Genomic DNA, 18,841 nt, shown 5'->3' on the forward strand with positions numbered 1-18,841 from the left:
GCTGTGCACGTCGGCACGCACCTAGTTGTAGAAGAGATTGTGTTTAGTCAGTGGTGTGAAAAATTAATTGTGGCTTTCTTGCTATTGTTTAATTCTTTGGAGATCATGGTGAAATTGTGTGATGTCAAACGGTTTGGAATTTTATCCATGTACTAAATCTTATTATACAGTAGGTTTCTATTGAGTGATAAGTTTATGTTGCTTAGATATTTGTTTCATCTTGAAATACAGCTTTGTCTGAGTACTTCATTATTGCAGCACATCCATTCGGTATGGAAGTTTGTAAATGGATTTGACCAAATAAATGTTGTGTTTCCGTATTTAGAAAAATTGAAGTGCTATAGATATGTTGGTATATCGTATCTATAGCAAAGATATTGCTCTTTTGTGCATTACGGCTCCGTTTGTTTCGATGTATTACAATATAAAATATTTTCCATATTTTTTCAGAAAATAAATTTCAAACTTTTATTTTTCGGTGTTTGGTTGGCGCTTAAAAATATTTTCAAAAATCAACAAAATAGTGGGGGGGGGGGGCGGACTTAAACGGTAAAGAGATCTGAGATTATTGGAATTGATCGTGGGTTAGGACTGATGATTGAGGAAATTGAGCAGTGAAAATTGTAGTAGAAAGCAACGGGTTCATTTCGGAAAATAACTTACGGAAGATTTAAGGGTAAGTCATTTTTATCCAATTGATGGAAAATGTTTTTCATGTAAAATGTTTTCTTCATTTTTTACACAATCAAATACCGAAAAATAGGTAAAACATTTTACCGGAAAATATTTTACTTCCAAACAAACGGAGCCGACATGTGACACATAAATCCAAGAATGACATGCACAAGAAAGAAGAAGATATGTTGGTATATCCAACTAGATTGCCTTTTTGTTAGATTCAAAATCTAACAAGCTGAAATCTAAATTTGCCTTTTCGTTGGAAGCCATTCTTGCAATTCCTCTCCCAGTAGTAGGTGTGACATGCACTTCAACTCGAGTGGCATCTATCAGGTCAAGTCTGGGTATTGTATAGCTCACAATTTGTATCCAACAAACTGGAAGCATCATTCAAACCGATCAAAGAAAGAAGTTTGGAAAGTTTAGCGGAAAATGAAGGTTCCGAACAAGATCATTATTATAAGTTTTTGGTGAAAACAGTTTAGCTACAAGGAGAAAAATCTTTTCAAGCGTTAAGTGTGCTTAATTAGCCCAAACAAAGGAAGAAGAAGAAGGGCGGCCCATACTATTGTACTTGGGCTAGGTCAAGGATTGCCTTCAATGAACTGATCAGTCAACTGACCATTTCAAGCAAGGGTATTGCGCTGGTGTTCCAAAGTTTAAGTAACCTCTCTTTGTTGATCTCTTTGGTGAACAGTAACGAAATTTGGATTGTCTGTCAACCAACTAAAAGATAAATCTTCATTGAAAGTCATCCTCTTGACAAATCAAACGTTTGGTTTTATTTTCTTGTGTTTAGTCAGTGGTGTAAAAACTTGTGGCTTTCTTGCTATTGTTTAATTCTTTGGAGATTATGGCGAAATTGTGTGATGTAAAATGTTTGTTTGGAATTTTATCCATGTACTAAATCGTATTATAGGCTTAAGCCCTATTCTACTAAGACTTTTTTTTTTTAAGTACTTGATTCCCTTTTCACAAGACAATCTTTTTAGAATTTAGATGTAAGTTACTGTGTATAATATGGCACACGGTTTTTACCTTACTTCTAGTCTTTTTCTTTTCTTTTTTTTCTTTATTTGAATACTTGCCAGTCTTTTTCATCTAGTTTTGTTTTGTTTTTTTTTTTTGGGTAATTAAAATTTTATTCACAACAAACAGGAAACAAAATCAAAGGGGCATCCCCCAGTGAACCAAGCCAAAAAATTGCTCAAAAGAACACTCTACAGCAGAAAAGACAACTAACCCAAAATCAACAACTATACAAGCTACTCGCTAATACTTAGAGTAAAAAAATACGAGTAGAGAAGCGCCAACGAGAGCAGAGAGCCAGATTAACACCTATTCTCTTCACTCCTCTCCAAGAACTGATACAAGCTCTAACCTCTGTACAAATCTGAGCTTCCAAACCCCGCACATCTAAGCCTCTATGCTGTTGGAAAATACGTCTGTTACGCTCCCCCCAAACATGATAAATCGTAGCAGCAAAAACCACTTTATATAGCCACCAGATTCAAGAAAAGAGTGCCAGTATGGTGTTGAACCATCCAATCTACCACCTGAGAAAGAACAGAAAGGCTGCAAAAGGAACTAAACTTCATTTGCAACAAGCTCCACAACTGAGATGAAAAAGGGCACTGAAAAAATAGATGCTCATGAGATTCCACAGCATTTGAACACAACACACATTAGTTTTCCACCAAGACACCCCACTGCTGCAACCTGTCCTTTGTGGAAAGTCTACACAGGATGGCCAACCATTGCACAATAGCCCACCTAGGAACTGCATGCTTGTACCACACTACGGCAACCTGTCCTTTGTTTTGCTAATACGAGTCTTTTTAACCGTACTCCATATATTAACAGTAAATTTTCTTTGTTGTTTTATTTAGGTTTGCGAATCTTTGAAAGTAGAGTATTTACAAACTTGGGGTGGAAAAGGACCTGATCAAAACATGGAAGGATTAAGGATTAGAAAAAAAAAACGTGGAAGGATTATGACCGGTTTTCTTCTTCTTCATCTCCCTTCTGAAGCGGGTGCCGACTACGGTGTGTGAACCTGAACGCAGCTTTTCGGTTTTCGTGCGCCGGATTTAAACTGCGCGTGCGGTGTCCCTGATGGTCGGACGGTGATCAAGGAAATTCTCTGGGATCCGTCTCATCGAGGCGAAACTAGCCCACTGCCCAAAATAAAGTTTCGGGCAACTGCGTTTTTTGACAGAAACCAAGCACAAGATTTATGTGCTTCTCCAGATTCGGGTACTCTAGGGGCAGCAGATCTATAATTTGTATGGAAAAACTACAAATTATTCACACCGTCACTCACAACCTCTCATTATATCTTATGTATGAATGACTCTCTCAATGGCGGCCTTAAGATTCTTGGGTTTAAAACGAACTTATAAAACTGGCCCTTATCTTTTCTTTTAAAAAAATAAAAATAAACTAACGTCAAAATATAGTTACTTGGTCCCTTTTTTTTTTTGTTTTTTTCATAATTCATTTCATTTTTCCAATTAAAAATAGTTTTTGCTCATTATTTTATGCAATGTGGTGTTCGGTTTGAGGATCATCAAGTTTGCTTTGGTTCTTGGCTCCCCTCGCTGATCAAGTTAGATCTAGGAAGAAGAAGGTAGATTAAGGGTTAGGGTGAAACTGTATATCATTAGGTTATTTTCCTTCTCCTTTTATAGACCTCACCTTACTTGGCCACCAAGTAAGCGCGTGCAGGGCACGCTCGGATAACCACCTCAGGTGACGTTACATATGACACATAGGATAAGGCAGTTACGGATCAAGCAATGGCTTGAGCTAGCTGCAATGATGATTCACGTGCTGTAACCGTGCCTACGTCAAGATGACATACATGGCCGAGCAGCTCGAGTGCACGGGGACAAGACTTAACTTCTAATGTCACATCCTAAATTCGGGAGCTTGACCAGCTGTGAACCATGTAACAATCATGGAATACGAAGCCTAATTAAAATTATTTTAACAACTTGAAACAAATAAAATATAGACATTTTATTAAAGTAAATTGTGCAAACCCAAAATCCAATATTTTTGTTAGGCAAAATGACACAATATCCGACATTCTCCAACTCAAAATTTCACATTGAAACTGTCAATAAATATAAGTGCACAAGTTGTTTGACACGAGAAAAGAAATAAAAATGAAAATGCCTTTTACGTCCAAACTACAGATCCCGACAATAGTTCAGTGTACTGAAAAACCATATGTGTTTGAATAATAATTCAATGTACTGTAGCTAGTCAAATGATGCTTAAACGTATAGTACTAGTAATAATTTCCACCGTGCACGCACCTCTCTCTCTCTCTCTCTCTCTCTGAACTACCAAACAAAAACTGATTCAATAATTAACCTATAAAGACAAAAAAGAGATTAGTAAAATAGTAAAGGATTAGAACTTCTGGAAGCCAACTAGAAGAGTAGTAAAACCACGTGAGTACCTCCGGCTGCCGCAGCCCAAACTTGTCATTTCAGCGTTGAAATAAAGTAACCCTAGTCCACATCATGTATAAGAAATAGAGGGTCCGGTAATTAAATACACTTTCACCAATTGGTCCGACCCGAATTTAATACTCCCTCCGTTCCTTATTTATAGTCCCGTATTTCATTTTGCGCTGTCCCTTAACAAGTGTCCACTTTGTAAAGTTAGTGGGTAAAAGTTAGTGAATTATCTATTTTGTCCCTAAAAGTAGATTATATTTTAAAAAGTAAGTGAGTAAAAGTGTAATGATGATGGGTAAGTAAGGAAAGTGGAGGAAAAAATTAATGTGAAAGGTATAATGATGATGTCTTTTTAATAAGTTGAAATTACGAAGCAGGACACTTAAAAAGGGACGGATGGAGTAGTTAAGTACAACCCAAGTAAACTAACCGGCCCAATGATACAACACATACTCACGTATACTCAGAGCCAGGCCAAGAGTTTTGAGTGCTCAAGGCGAAATTAAAAAAAGTGTGCCCTTAATACACAACAATTTTTACAGCAATGATCAAAATACGAGAAAGCTAATCTAATATAAAATTTCGACTAATTATTCATTCCGTCCCATTTTTATTGTTCATTTTTATTTTTCGTGTCGTTCTTTCAACGGTTATATCTCTCAATCTACAATGTTTTTCATAATTTTGAAAACTTTGTATTATATATCTAATCGAGAACTATCAAACAAGATCCATATTGTATATTTTTTGAGATTTATATCACTACAGGAAAAAACACAATTGCCGACTAAAGGTTTAGTTACCTAATGTAACCTTTTTAGTCGCAAAATGGTTTTCCCGACTAAATAATTTGGTCGGCAATTTAGTCGGGGAATGAGAGTCGGCAAATGTAATTGCCGACTAAATAAGGTTTAATCGGCCAATGGATGGTTTTTGCGACTAAATGGGTGACTAAAAAACTTAGTCACAGTTTCTCTTTTAGTCGGTAAAGTTAACTTTTGCCGACTGAATATTTAGTCAGCAATAATAATTGCATTGTGGCTTCAAATGTTATTACAAAAAAATCAAGGGGTGTCGCCAAAATGGAAAAATTAAATTGCCCTTTTTGATGGGGATTTGCCTTGGCAAGATTCCCTTGTTCCAAGATGGAGGGTCTTGAACCTAAGACCATATGGTTCATCCCACACGCAACTTGCCACTCCACCACCGCTATACTTTGTTTTCTTTTCGGTAATAAATATACTTATACCATTCGGTTTCATCTGTTTTACTCTTATTTTTTAAATTTACTTTTTTTTTTGGATAAGCTTTTAAATTTACTCTCTTAAAATAAAAAAAAAAACTTGTTAGCACTAAATCTTTTTTTTAGGACCTACACACTAAAAGAGAATATTGCAATTACATTCACAGACAGAACCTATTTCTCCAAATACGCAAATTAGAACCATTATCACCCGAGCCCCACTTGAGGTCCTTTTGCCAGGTTAGAACCATCTATCTTTGTTTTATTAGTGGGTTAAAGATCATTCTTTACCGGAGATTATAGTTTGATCGTTTTTCATTAGACAATTGTTTGAACGAAAATATTATTTTATTATGAGTTCATGTCTCGATAAAGGGGTTTTCTAAACCTAATCGAGTCACAAATTTACGAGGATGAATTATTCAACAAGTGTGACAAAATGAACGGTCTCGATCGTAATGATTTTCTCGCGATCGTGTGGCTTCTGCAACAATAAGTGCAACATAAGACCTAGTTGACTATCAAGTAAATCAAAGCTATAAATTGTAAAACATAACTGCCGAGTAATTTTTTATAATGCTTGATATGAACCGATAGGATTTCACTTATTACCAATCATAGCATTGTCACCAAAATCGAAGATCACTCGATATCGGTGACCACATAATATACTTGGAGGACGAAAATGAGACTCGGGTGAAACTAAGAAGACCATTTATATAAATTTTCCAAAAATATATGTCTATTAAGTCGGTCCTCCCGGGTCAAAATTCCTGCCCGCCACTGATGACCATGTCGTTCGCTTATACATTTCCAGCCAATGTTGTCTCACCCACAGAGATGCATAAGTTCGTAAACCTTTGTCATTTTGGTTATTGTCCTAGTGTGGACCGTAATGATAACGTTTCTTTGCATAGTACCATTTGAGGTTCAATTGATAACGCTTGTTGGGATATAAGTGATATTAGGTTTTGTGTTAGAATTAGAATTATTGATTTTGCTTATATTCTATGACAAAATTGATTTCTTAAAAGTATAGGTAAAATGTTTTTATTAAAAAGTCATTTTGAAAAACAAGGAAATGCTTTGTTGTAATTCTAAATAAAACTAATGTTTTGATATGAGTTTATAGCTAATTGCCTTCGTGCAAAAAGGGTTCTTTAGTGGGCAATAGTTATTAACCTTTTTGTTATCTAAAGCCCGCAAATGAGCTACACATGATCAATAATACATAATTTCATTTTTCTTCACTCTAATAACGACACTGAGGACGAGTCGCCTATTAGATTAGATTCATTGCACCTAGGGGTGGAGCAAGGAATTTTGTTTGCTGGGGCCAAAAGTTAGATTCACAAGTTAAATACTTTTCATTTACAAATCCAAAGAATAGATACATTTTGAAAATGATGCATGACTGGTTTAGTCCCAGCAATTACTTGGTATATGTGGGACAAAAAATAGTAAATAAATGGGGACCAAAATAGACGGGCAGAACATAGATGGGCAGAGTGATCTTGTACGCTTATATTAAGCTAGCTAGGAGGTCAAAAATGAAAAAGGCAGAAAAGACTACTCCAAGAAGTATGTGTGGAGTCTTTGGATCAAAGACAAGCATGCCCAAGTCAATGGGAATATGAAGGGCTTACCATCGACATCGACCAAGACAATGGGCAGAACCATCCAATGACCAAGACTTAACATTTAACTCCGTGGAACCCATGATAACTTCGATAGGATGTCTATTTAATTTTTTGCTAAAATATATAACGGGGCTAGGGTTCTTACCAAATTTTTAACTTTTTGGTCAAACTCTAGAGATACTTTCATTGATATGAAAAACATATATCGGAAACGGCCGAACGGGTAGCCACCTCCAAGGAGAAAGGAAAGCAACCACAAAGAGACCTAAACTTACAAACGAATTGAACATTCAGGACAAGACTCGTTTCCGACTTCGAAAAGCCATCAAGACGACGTAGAAAACCCACCAAAACAACACACACAAGGAGTGAGAGAAATTCCCATGAAGGGGAAGAAAACAACAACAAAAAAATAGAAAACAAAAACTAAAGCAAAACCTACGAGCAAACAACAGATCCATGCCCAGCCCTAAGTTCAGCCGCCCAAAAACGTTGATCAAGACCCTCACTACCGCCATGTCAAGGGCGGCCAAGAGACAGCAAAGACCACAGAACGGAACCTTGATCAGCACAGCAACCACACCACACCGTACAACAACACCAACACCAACACCAACTACTATCTTCTTCCCAAGAAACGCGACTACGTTCGGTTTGAGTTTAGTGATCCAACCCTTTCTTTTTGCGCACAGTCCTTAATTATTACTTCCTCAATTCTAATTTTTTAGCCATTTTTGGGAGTCCATGCGACTTTTCAATTAATTAAGATCGAAAGATATTTAATGCGTTCGGAGATGTTTAAGTGTTATAGTGCACTAACCAAGCCCTGCTTGAGGTCTTTCTTTGGCCAAATCCAAATCATCTCTTTTGACGTAATACAAATTAGATCATTCGTACCAAGAATGAAGTTAATCACCTATGAATAGACACTTGATCTGACAACAAAATTCTTTTTATTTAAGAATTTGCATGTTGATAGACGGCTTTCCTTAACCCGATCGAGCCAAAAAATTTCGAAAAATCTTATGATTAAAGAAGGAAAAAAAAAGAACGGTTTAGATCAGGAAAGGTTGCATCGTGATCAATGTCCGTCGGAACAAATATTTCCTTTCTTGAAATTTGTGTAAAAGGGGAAAAAAATTGATTTTTGCCTACCAAATGTAATTTTAGTCAGCAAATATTACCTATAAATTATTTAGTCGGGAAATGTTTTTCATTTGTTGATCGATTTGGTAAATTAGAAAAAAAATTGATATTTGCCGACGAAATGTAATTTTAGTCGGCAAATATTACTATTCCCTACTAAATTATTTAGTCGGGAAATGTTTTTTCATTTATTGATTTTTTTAAAATTAGAGGAAAATTGATTTTTGCCGACCAAATGTAATTTTAGTCGGCAAATATTACCTATTCCCTACTAAATTATTTAGTCGAAAAATGTTTTTCATTTATTGTTTTTTAAATTAGGGGAAAATTTATATTTGCCGACTAAATTTATTTTTTTGTCGGCAAACATTATTATTTCCCGACTAAAATTTGTTTTAGTTGGCAAAGATTATTATTTCCCGACTAAATTTATTTAGTCGGTAATTGTCCAACAATAGGTGACTAAATTTATTTTAGTCGGAAATTTTAGTCTGCAATGGTGTAATTTCTTGTAGTGTATTGAAAGATATAAGCGTTGAAAGAACGGCACGAAAAACGAAAATGGACAATAAAAATGGGACGGAGGGAGTACTACATACGAACACAAAATACAAAGTCTTCAAGATCTCACATAAATTATCTGAGTTGTTTTAATTTGTTCAAAATATTTTTTGAAGGGTTTCCAGGAAATCATTTCAGCCGGATATCAGTAAGTACTTGATCTTTGCATTTTTTTTTTGTCTCTACTTGTATAGACCAAAAAAACATCATATAGATCAAGCACTTACTGATGTCTGAGTGAATTAGTTTTTATAGGGACTCTTCAAAAAATGTTGTGAACAAATTGCAAGGTTCACAATATTTGTGTAGGCCCTCAAAATAGGTCTCATACAAGAAGGTGTACAAGTGGTGTACCCATACCAATTTTGTCAGAACAATATACTGCTGGGATGTGGGATTATTAAAATGTAAGGACTTTTTTTTTGTCTTCATTCAATTTTTTTTCGTATTTGTGAGTTTTGCATCAAACTTTTGTGACTTATTGATTTGTTTCGGCGAGATGAATCAAAAAAACAAAAAATTTGGATCGAAACTCGTAAATTTTTTAAAAAATACAAAAATATAAGTCAAAAAGTTGTATTTTTTACTTATTATTGTATTTTATAAAAAAATTATGAATTTCGATCAATTTTTTTTTTTTACTTTTTCAATCTCTCTCATTGAGATGAATCAATAAGTCACAAGAGTTGAATCCAAAACTAAAAAATACGGAAAAAAAATTGAATAGAAAAAATAATAAGTCAGCCCTAACTTTTTAATCAAAACCTACCAAACCAACCATAGTACACTATGTTAATTCTAACTCCACACCCACTTACACACCCATTTACATATCCCCACCCACAATAGAAGTGAGGCCTACACACACTGGGTGTGTAGTGTGTACAGATTCTACCCCTATTATGAGTGAGGATGTGCAAATGAGTGTGTGTTTGGGTGTGGAGGTAGAATGATTGTTCCGTTTTTGCTTTTTACCACAATAGTAATAGCTGTGCACATGTTTTTCCAAGGCAACCAAAGGCAATAGCTGAGCTGTCACCTGTTGATTGGTTGGCTGGCAAAGATGGTTTTCCATGTGAGCCGGACATATTCTCGTGGAAAAAACGTGCCAAAGGCGCAGAGCATTGGTTTTCTTGTTTTCTTCGAAAATGAACCAATTAGTTCTCTGATTTACAAAAATGCCACCGAGTTTTTGGGTCATCTGAGTTTTTGGGCTTTTATTTGCACGTTGGATGGGCATTTTTTATGGTATTGGGCTAAAAAAGAGTTTTATTCAAACCCAAATAGAAAAAAAAATTGAGTGCCCCAAAAATTGAATATTTTTATGATGCCCAAGGCCCAGGCCTCTTGGGCCTTGGGGTTGGGCCGGCCCTACGTATACTCATTCAAACTAGTTTAATATTATCTAGCAAATCAAATTATAAGTCATTCAAGTTTATATGAATTTTTGAAATAAATGTCGTAAATAACAATCAACATCCTTTTTTGTATTAGAAAGAAGTTCGGAAAAGAAAAATAGAAGATTTAATTATTTGCATCAAAATAATTATTATTTTTTATTGAAAAAGTGGGATATCACAAATAATTCGCTCGGGGCATCAGGAGCCCGACCTAGCTTGGAGCAACCGAGCCACATGACGATGGGACTCCGAGCTCTGGGTACATTGGATGGAGCTCGATCTGCGGTGACCCAAACAGGCTGATGTGAATGCGCCTAGTGGTTCTTGGCTTGGGGATGGTTGGAGGCCTATTCTGGGGCCACTACATGCACCAATCAAACAAATATACCTTAGGAATTGTGAGTATGTGAGAAGAAAAAGTTATTCTTATGCAAAAGGAATTAAAAGAGAGAACCCTAGGACTTGAATCGTGTGTCTATTGGATAGTAAAATTAAATTTTTTCGTTGGATTGTGATTGTGTGAGAGGAAAAAATTATTTTTATGCAGAAGGAAAAGCGAGAACCCTAGGACTTGAATCATGCACCAGTTGAATAGTAAAACTATGCTTTTTCATTAGACTAGCTAGCTCGTATGTTGTATAAAATTAGATTAAATATATACACTACATATACCTGGCTATACCTATCTAGTGCCCTAAGTTTGAGTGAAAATTCAGGAGATTAATGCTTTGTTCGATTCCTTTTTGGAAAATTTTTGAGTTTGATTTTTGGGACAATGAGTGGAGAGAGAAATTAGGGTAATAATTGAAGATAATGATAATGATCGAAGAGAGATAGAGAGAGAAACGAGAGTAGTGATTGGAGAGAAAAATGAGAGTAATGATAGGAAATAGAGGTAATGAGTGGAGAGATAAATTAGGGTAATAATTGAAGATAAAGGTAATGAGCGAAGAGAAATAGAGAGAGAAATGAGTGTATTGATTGGAGATATGGGTAATGAGTGGAGAGAGAAATGAGAGTAATAATTAAAAGTAAGAGAACGAATGTTTTTTGAGTTGGATTTTTTTTTTTCCAAGTTTGCAACCAAATAAGGGCTTAAGTCTTCAGCTCAGGGCCTTCCATGGCTCCCTCTGATTTCTAATGAATTATTATAGGCTTGAAACAAGCACGTCCCCGGCATTTTGAGGGTCAGAGGCGATTTTCAAGGTTGGCTTGTTGGAACCCTTAACAGAAGATAGAACAAAATAAGTAGTAAATCAATCTAAAAATTCAAAAAAAAAAGAATACATATAACAAGGTAGATAAAATTTCCGACAGCAGTAATCATTGATTAATGTGACTGTATCAGTTTAATATCACTCTTCTTCGTGTATTTTTTAGCGACAACACTAGCAATTACGCTTGCATAACGTGCTTATTTTTTGTACACCCTATTAACTTTGGAGCGCATACTTAATTTTACCAAAAATAAATATTCCCTCCGTCCGGATTTACTAGTCTTTTTTTTTTTGGAGTTCGTGCCATTTTTCAATCGATTATATCTTCCAATTTATAATGTTTTACGTAATTTCAAAAATATTGTATTATAGAACTAATCGAGATCTATCAAACAAAATACTTATGCGATATGAAATATATTACGGATTCAAAGATATAACACGTTTTTTAGCCGGTTAGAATAGAACTAAGAACAATTAAATCCAGACGTAGGGAGTAAATTGTTAGAGAAGCTTAAGGCACAAGACTTCCTCACTTTCCCACAAAGATATAACAAGTTTTTTAGCCGGTTAGAATAGAACTAAGAACAATTAAATCCAGACGTAGGGAGTAAATTGTTAGAGAAGCTTAAGGCACAAGACTTCCTCACTTTCCCAGAAGGACGGGCCTGGCCAGGGAGACCCCGTTCTCAATTCCCATGCATGCATGCCAGACATGCCTTCAAATCCATGGACATGGAGCTAGACTGAGAAGATCCAAGTCAAGGGCTGCTGGGAGTGGGACGTAAAGTATCAAACATGAGTCAACATGCAACAGTACGTTCAACATTTTAACCGTGCGACATCTGTTTCTTTAAAAAAAAATTTATTGATAATTGTCGTCATTTTTTTTGTCGTCATTTAATTCGTTAATTAATTAAGCTTTATCTGGTGGAGGCTGTTAGGAACATGTTTGAAAGATTGAATCTTACATCTGATAAATAGAAAAAGGGTTGGACCTTAATATACAATTAGATGTCTCATCACTTACAAAGCTTGGTCTTTTAAGTGGATATGAGTCATTCAATATATATTGAGTTCAAGTGATGTGGTGCGGACTCCGTGGATACTCCCCAATGGATTCGGCCTTGGTGCACAAGGAAGACCTCAGGTGGATTAGACTCCTAACAAGTGGTATCAGAGATGATGGCTGACGATCTTTGGGCGGACTCAAACCGATTTGTTGGGCTTGCATGGAGACTCTCAATGGCGCGAGAAAAATCCAAGGTGGCTCTCGATGGAGCAAGGATGTAGGCAGAGCGCTGCATGGAGGCTCTCGATGGAGTGAAGGCCAGGGGTTGGTTCTCGATCGATGGAGTGGGTGCGATGAAGTCCAAGGTTAAATCGGTGTTAGAGAGTAAAAAGATCATGGATCAAGGGGGAGTCATTTGGATCAAATCGAGGGGGAGCTAAGGCCAAATGCATGGTTCACACATGAGGGGGAGATTGTTAGAAACATGTGTGAAAGGTTGAGCCCTACATCAGATAAATAAAAAAAGGGTTGGACCTCAATATATAATTAGATGGCTCACCACTTACAAAGACTTAGCATTTTAAGTGTATATGAGTCAATCAATGTATATTGGGTTCAGGTGATGTGGTGCGGACTCTGTAGATACTCCCCAACGGATTGGACCTTGGTGCACACAGAAGACCTCAGACAAATCAGACTCCTAACAGAGGCTGGTTGGGTTTCATCCTATTTAAGGAGAGTTGGCCCGAATCATTTGACAAACTATCAAGCTGTGTTGTTCTATCAGAGAGAGAGCTTTTTGAGTCTTCTCTCTCTTAGTAAAAGGACTTAGCGATTTTAGCTTGAATAATCGTTCGCGTAAAGTGTATTGTTAATTTATTTTTTTCTTCTTAATTTCACTGACAATGGACCATCTTTCTCTGGAAAAGCCTACAATGCCCGACACTCTTCGCCCCTTAGGGAACTTTCCCCCCAGTTTATGGGGAGATCGATTTTCCTCATTCACTTTAGATGCCCAGGTATTTAATTAATATACTCCCTTTGTCTCATTTTCATTGTCCATTATTCTGTATGTCTCTTTTATGCATTTTGTCTATATCTTTTAGCTTGGATCTTGAAAAATATATAATATAGATCTTATTTGATAAATCTCGATTAGTGTTATATATAGCTATATATGATGCATTTTTGACATAGCTATATATGATGCAGTTACTAGAAAAATACAGTAAAGAGGTTGAAGTGTTGAAGGAAGAAGTGAAGGATATGCTAGTACTAGATCACCATGTTGGAGCAGAGAAGATGGTTCTGATCGATGCACTTGAACGCCTTGGTGTTTCCTACCTCTTCCAGAAAGAGATTGAAGAGCTTTTGGAGAACATGTTTCCAAACTTTGAGGAACATGTTTTCCATGATAATTTGTTCATGGTGTCACTTCACTTTCGAGTGTTTAGGCAGCATGGCTATGACTTGTCTTCCAGTAAGTAACCCTTTTTTATAGTTAAAAAAGAAGAAAAACGATCCAATGACATATAGTAGTATTATAAGTTTCAACGCCCAAACTTTTACAAATGACGCTGCCATATTATTTTTGATGAGATCAATTGTCATATTAAGAACTTTCATTTGAAAATCACTCTTTATTACATTATAGACTTTAGTTTTTTGAAAGTTAAGGAAATTAATATCATATGGACATGGTGTGGCTCACTTGAATATTGTATTAGATGTCTTTGAAAGATTCACAGACAGTAATGGTGAGTTCAAAGAAACCATAAGCAGTGATGTGATGGGTATGTTAAGCCTACATGAAGCTACTTTTTTGAAGACTCATGGAGAAGATATACTTGACAAGGCCTTTTGTTTAACAAAAGCTGGGCTTGAGTCCTTAAAACCACAATATTTAAGCTCAAATTTGGCAGAACAAGTGACCCATGCCCTGTACCAACCACTCCAAAGGGGAATTCCAAGAGTTGAAGCTAGGCATTACATTTCTGTTTATGAAAAAGATGCTTCTAGGAATGAAAAGCTATTGAGGCTTGCAAAGATTGATTTCAATCGGGTACAGATGTTACACAAGGAAGAACTCTACCACATCTCCAGGTAATTAAGATTCCACGTGTGCTTATTAAAAGAGAATATGTTGTGTGTGTGTACATGTTATATATATTTGGCAATGACACTGGTTAATCTAATTCCCGTTCAATCTATTTTTCTTAAACGAAAAATAGAAATAACATATCAAAAAAGATGAACGATGAAATTGTGAACAATAAAAGATTAAAACATTGAGAGAGCTTTGAAGAGTACGAGGATGTACTCTTCTAGTGCGGTTGTTAGCAAAGATTCGACCTACTCCACAGCTTCACATTTTTAGATAAACAAAAAAAACAACAAAAGCATGCAAATAAAAGTACAAAGAAGCTAAAAAGCTCAGTTTTTGGTAAACGAAATTATTTTTTTAATTGGGGTGTACCATGGGCTTCTCGTAAGTTTTTTTTTTGGTAACTCATATTTGTAACCATTCTACTTCCATGTATTTAGGTGGTGGAAAGAGTGGGATCTACGGTCACATATTCCTTATGTAAGGGACAGAGCAGTGGAGTGCTTTTTCTATTCTACAGCAGTTTGTTTCGAACCGCAATACTCTCTTGCCCGTTTGGTTCTCACAAAAACTATGATAATGATATCTGTTCTAGATGATACCTACGATGCTTATGGCACCTATGAAGAACTCAAATGTTTCACAAACGCAGTGCAGAGGTACTATTGCTAGCTATAAAGACAAAATTAAAAAATTCCCATTTTTTTAAAAATTCTTTTTGGATCCATTTTGATGACTCAGTTTGCCTATTTTCGGATTGTTTCCGGATCCACCCTGATGATCCAAAGGGTTTACATCTTAGAGCTATTTGAGGACATCGACCACGTCAAAAACCATAGTTATCATATACCAATTTGATCATAGTGCATTTATCTTTAGAAAAAGATTGCAACACCGGATTAGAACCCATTCTTATCTCAAATTAAACATGTTTCAAATATATATCAATCGTTACTTGATCAACGTGATTTTTCACACGATTGATGTTTTTTGACAAGCTCTAAAATATGAAGGATTTTTAGATCATCTAAGTGGGACCTTAGAAATTCTCGAAAATAGGCAAATTGGACCGGCCGTTCAATCCATTTGTATGCACTCGATAGGATCCTTTTTTCTTTCCCTATACAAAAAAGCAAGCCACACATCCAAGTTTACACGTTCTTACGTTCTATCTTCCAAGCGCTTGTGGGACCCCTAAATAGTATTTTGAGTGTTTCTATCACTTATGAAGATGTAAGAATGGATGTAAACTTTGGAACATTTATGTCTAGCATTGCTCTTCCCTTGAATATAGGAGGTATGATTATGTCACATCAAGTGCTCATGTGCAGGGATTGAGCCAAAATTTTACCTTAGTGGTGGGGCCATAATATGCATGTCTATCGACTTCAAAAAAATTTAAAATAGCATATTGAAAACTATAATCCACGATGTTTGTCATATCCAACACAATACCAAGACAGTGTAATTTTAATTTAATCTATCTACTAAAATGAGGTATTTTGAATTGGAATACTTTTTCGTATCGTTAAAAGTATTGATGATAGAATCGACATCAAAACTTTTAACAATGTGCTTCTCTATGTATGAGACCTTCTCGACTTTGAAGAAAATTTATTTGCAAATTTCGACGCCATTCAATCATAGCCTTTGATACTTAATTTGCTACATTTCTTTTATGTTTGCATTTAGAGGTCTTCTCTGTTTGTCTTTTCCCATAGAGTTTACATAAAAACAAATTGTGAAGTTTGATTTTTCTTAATTTAAACCTCATATATCATAATATTCACTTGGCCCGTTGAATTTGGTTTTGGACTATTTTTTTGTCCTCCTTTAATTTATAGGAAAAAAAAAACTACAGGATTAAAGACTTCCTATCCTATATAACAAAAATAATGAAAAAAATTAGTGGTGGCTGGCTTATGTAGTTTGAGGATAAAATAATTTTTTCAATGTAGTAAATAGTATGTTTTGAAATTGTTGTAGTGGCGGCTGCCTTCACTTGTCCCCCTCTGACTCCATCTTTCTCATGTGTTAGGTGGGACATGAATGCTATTGATCAACTCCCTAACTACATGAAGCCAATCTACAAGGCTCTCCTAAACGTTCATGATGAATTTTACCAGGAGATCATGGGAAAGAAAGAAATAAACTACAGCGTCCAATATTTAGAAGAAGCGGTATGGCAACTTAAATACTTCTTTAAATACTTCTCACTATTATTTTTTTTATTTTGCTAATTTTATGAGAAAATAATGTTCTTTCATAAATATTTTACAAAGGTTTTCACATAAATGAAATTGAAATGGTAGTTTTGTCTTTAACTGGCAACTTGATAGTTTCTTTTAGAGGAACTCATTCATGATGATAACGAAGCTAGCTGCACAAGCATATTTTTTTCCGAATCCAAATCAAAACAATCATAATTAAAAGTTGCAAGTTTCTAACACAATAAGTAAATTACAAAACTATGGAACGTGCATAACTCAAGTGATTGACACATATAGAGATGAATAAAAATAAAAAAAAACTAATGAGTAAAATTACACACAATGTTCAAGATTATGCTTGAGTTATGTCTCTTATTTTATTATAGTTCATTTTAACTCAAGTGATTGACACATTCTTCTTGATTTTCACTTTCTCTATGTTCATTCAAATCAGTACAAAGAAGTAGTAAGATGCTACGACGTTGAGACCGAGTGGTTAAAGAAAGGATATGTGCAAAAGATGGAAGAGTATTTGGCCAATGCTTTAGTAACCATCACTTCTCCATTGCTCACAACAGCGGCATTTGTAGGGATGGGAGAGATTGCAACCCTTGAGGCATTCCAATGGTTACAATCTCAACCTCGAATCCTCATGGCTTGCTCAACAATATTCCGAGTCATCAATGACATACAGAGCTGCAAGGTAATTAGTACAATATACTGTTAATTCTGTTTGGCATTTTTGCATTTTGGTTTGAAACTGCATTCTCAGACTGAATCTTGTAATCCTGGTTTCAACTGCAGAGAAGGCAGTTCCATTTAATAGTACAACGAGTTTAGATCTTTCAATGATCTGACCAAAACAATATATTTAAAAATCCAACTCCTTGGCATGCCTAGTTGACAAAACTGGTTTCGATTGGGTTTGATTTGGCCTGATTGTTTTACCTTAAAGCACCTTTTATCACATGATTATTGGAAAAATGATGTTAGCTTTGATTTATGTTAACAGCAAATTTTAGGGTCTATGCAAAGATGTTATGAAGATAGTTTCTAAAATTTAATAAAACTAAAAACTGCAAACAATTAAGGGATACGTGTCACTCACACGACTCCCTTTACATAAAGTTATTCTGCAATACTGATAGGTGAAACATTGACATATGGTGGATGCTCACACATGGTCATCATTTATCTAACAATTGTTTTTGTAATTTTTTTAAACAATTGAAGACAGAAGATGAGAGAAACCACGTGGCTACTGGAGTTGAGTGCTACATGAAGCAACATGGTGTTTCAAGGCCGGAAGCCATTAGTGATTTGTTGAAAATAATTGAGAATGCATGGATCGACATCAATGAAGAGATGATGAGACCAACTATGATATCTAGAGATCTTGTCATTCGAATTCTCAAATTTGCATGCCTTTACGGTGTGGTATACAAGTATAGTGATGGCTATACTCAACCAGAATGTGCCAAAGACTCCATCATTGCACTGTACGAAGATTCAATCTCCATATGATCAAGCATTGATAATTTGGTGTTTGTTTCCAAATTCAAATGGGAAATAAATAAGTGGATGCTGGGATTTCAATTTGTACTCTATGTCCAAGAGCAATATTGATGCAGAATGGAAATCGAAATAATTTAATAAATAGCATTCTCTAGTTTTCCTTATTTTGATTTTAGTAATTTTGTTAGGGAATTTCAATTTTAAGAATAAGAATTCTAAGATCAATTTTAGGAATGAAATCAATTTTAGGATTGATTTAAGAATAAAATCAATTTTAGGATTGATTTTATCCAATATGTTTTATTTCCTTTTCAGTATTTTAGTAATGCTCTACTATAAATTGAGATGTAAGCCTTCTAGCAAATTGTTTGCTTTTTTGATGATTATTAATGAAAATTGAGAGTTTTCTCTATTCGTGTTTGTGTTTCAAAATAAGAATCTTTAGCATAAACAAGTTCGTGATATCTTATTGCAACTAGTTTCGTAAAAGGAAGATGTGTTGCATCAAATTGCAGTGCTCCCTATCAAGGAGTTCCACTATGGTTTTCACTTATGGGAATATTATTGATGAGGATGAAGCATTGGCCTTAAAGTAGTTCGAAACTTCATTTTTTGTATTAGCGTCTTCATCAGTATTATTCCTGA

The 18,841-nt window shown here is 35.4% G+C and overlaps 2 protein-coding genes across 2 annotated transcripts; both read left to right on the forward strand.

Moving 5' to 3' along the window:
* The first annotated feature begins 13,162 nt into the window (after positions 1-13,162).
* Positions 13,163-13,855, forward strand: LOC131309583 (valerianol synthase TPS1A-like). The gene is made up of 2 exons (XM_058336198.1): positions 13,163-13,386; positions 13,580-13,855. The coding sequence occupies exons 1-2, from the start codon at positions 13,273-13,275 to the stop codon at positions 13,853-13,855; spliced, it is 390 nt and encodes a 129-aa protein (XP_058192181.1). The 5' UTR covers positions 13,163-13,272.
* A 155-nt stretch (positions 13,856-14,010) lies between these two features.
* Positions 14,011-17,644, forward strand: LOC131311240 (valerianol synthase TPS1A-like). The gene is made up of 4 exons (XM_058338602.1): positions 14,011-14,470; positions 14,912-15,130; positions 16,510-16,651; positions 17,136-17,644. The coding sequence occupies exons 1-4, from the start codon at positions 14,157-14,159 to the stop codon at positions 17,406-17,408; spliced, it is 948 nt and encodes a 315-aa protein (XP_058194585.1). The 5' UTR covers positions 14,011-14,156; the 3' UTR covers positions 17,409-17,644.
* Positions 17,645-18,841: the final 1,197 nt, after the last annotated feature.

This window comes from Rhododendron vialii, chromosome 12a (assembly GCF_030253575.1).
Source record: "Rhododendron vialii isolate Sample 1 chromosome 12a, ASM3025357v1".
Taxonomy (NCBI): Eukaryota; Viridiplantae; Streptophyta; class Magnoliopsida; order Ericales; family Ericaceae; genus Rhododendron; species Rhododendron vialii.

What these genes read in the sequence shown, in the direction of transcription:
- LOC131311240 (XM_058338602.1), top strand. Translation starts at nt 14,157, where the DNA reads ATGGGTATGTTAAGCCTACATGAAGCTACTTTTTTGAAGACTCATGGA. An exon ending in GAACTCTACCACATCTCCAG is followed by an intron (nt 14,471 to 14,911) that starts GTAATTAAGATT and finishes CCATGTATTTAG; the next exon opens with GTGGTGGAAAGAGTGGGATC. An exon ending in TCCAATATTTAGAAGAAGCG is followed by an intron (nt 16,652 to 17,135) that starts GTATGGCAACTT and finishes CATTCAAATCAG; the next exon opens with TACAAAGAAGTAGTAAGATG.
- LOC131309583 (XM_058336198.1), top strand. Translation starts at nt 13,273, where the DNA reads ATGGACCATCTTTCTCTGGAAAAGCCTACAATGCCCGACACTCTTCGC. An exon ending in CATTCACTTTAGATGCCCAG is followed by an intron (nt 13,387 to 13,579) that starts GTATTTAATTAA and finishes TATATGATGCAG; the next exon opens with TTACTAGAAAAATACAGTAA.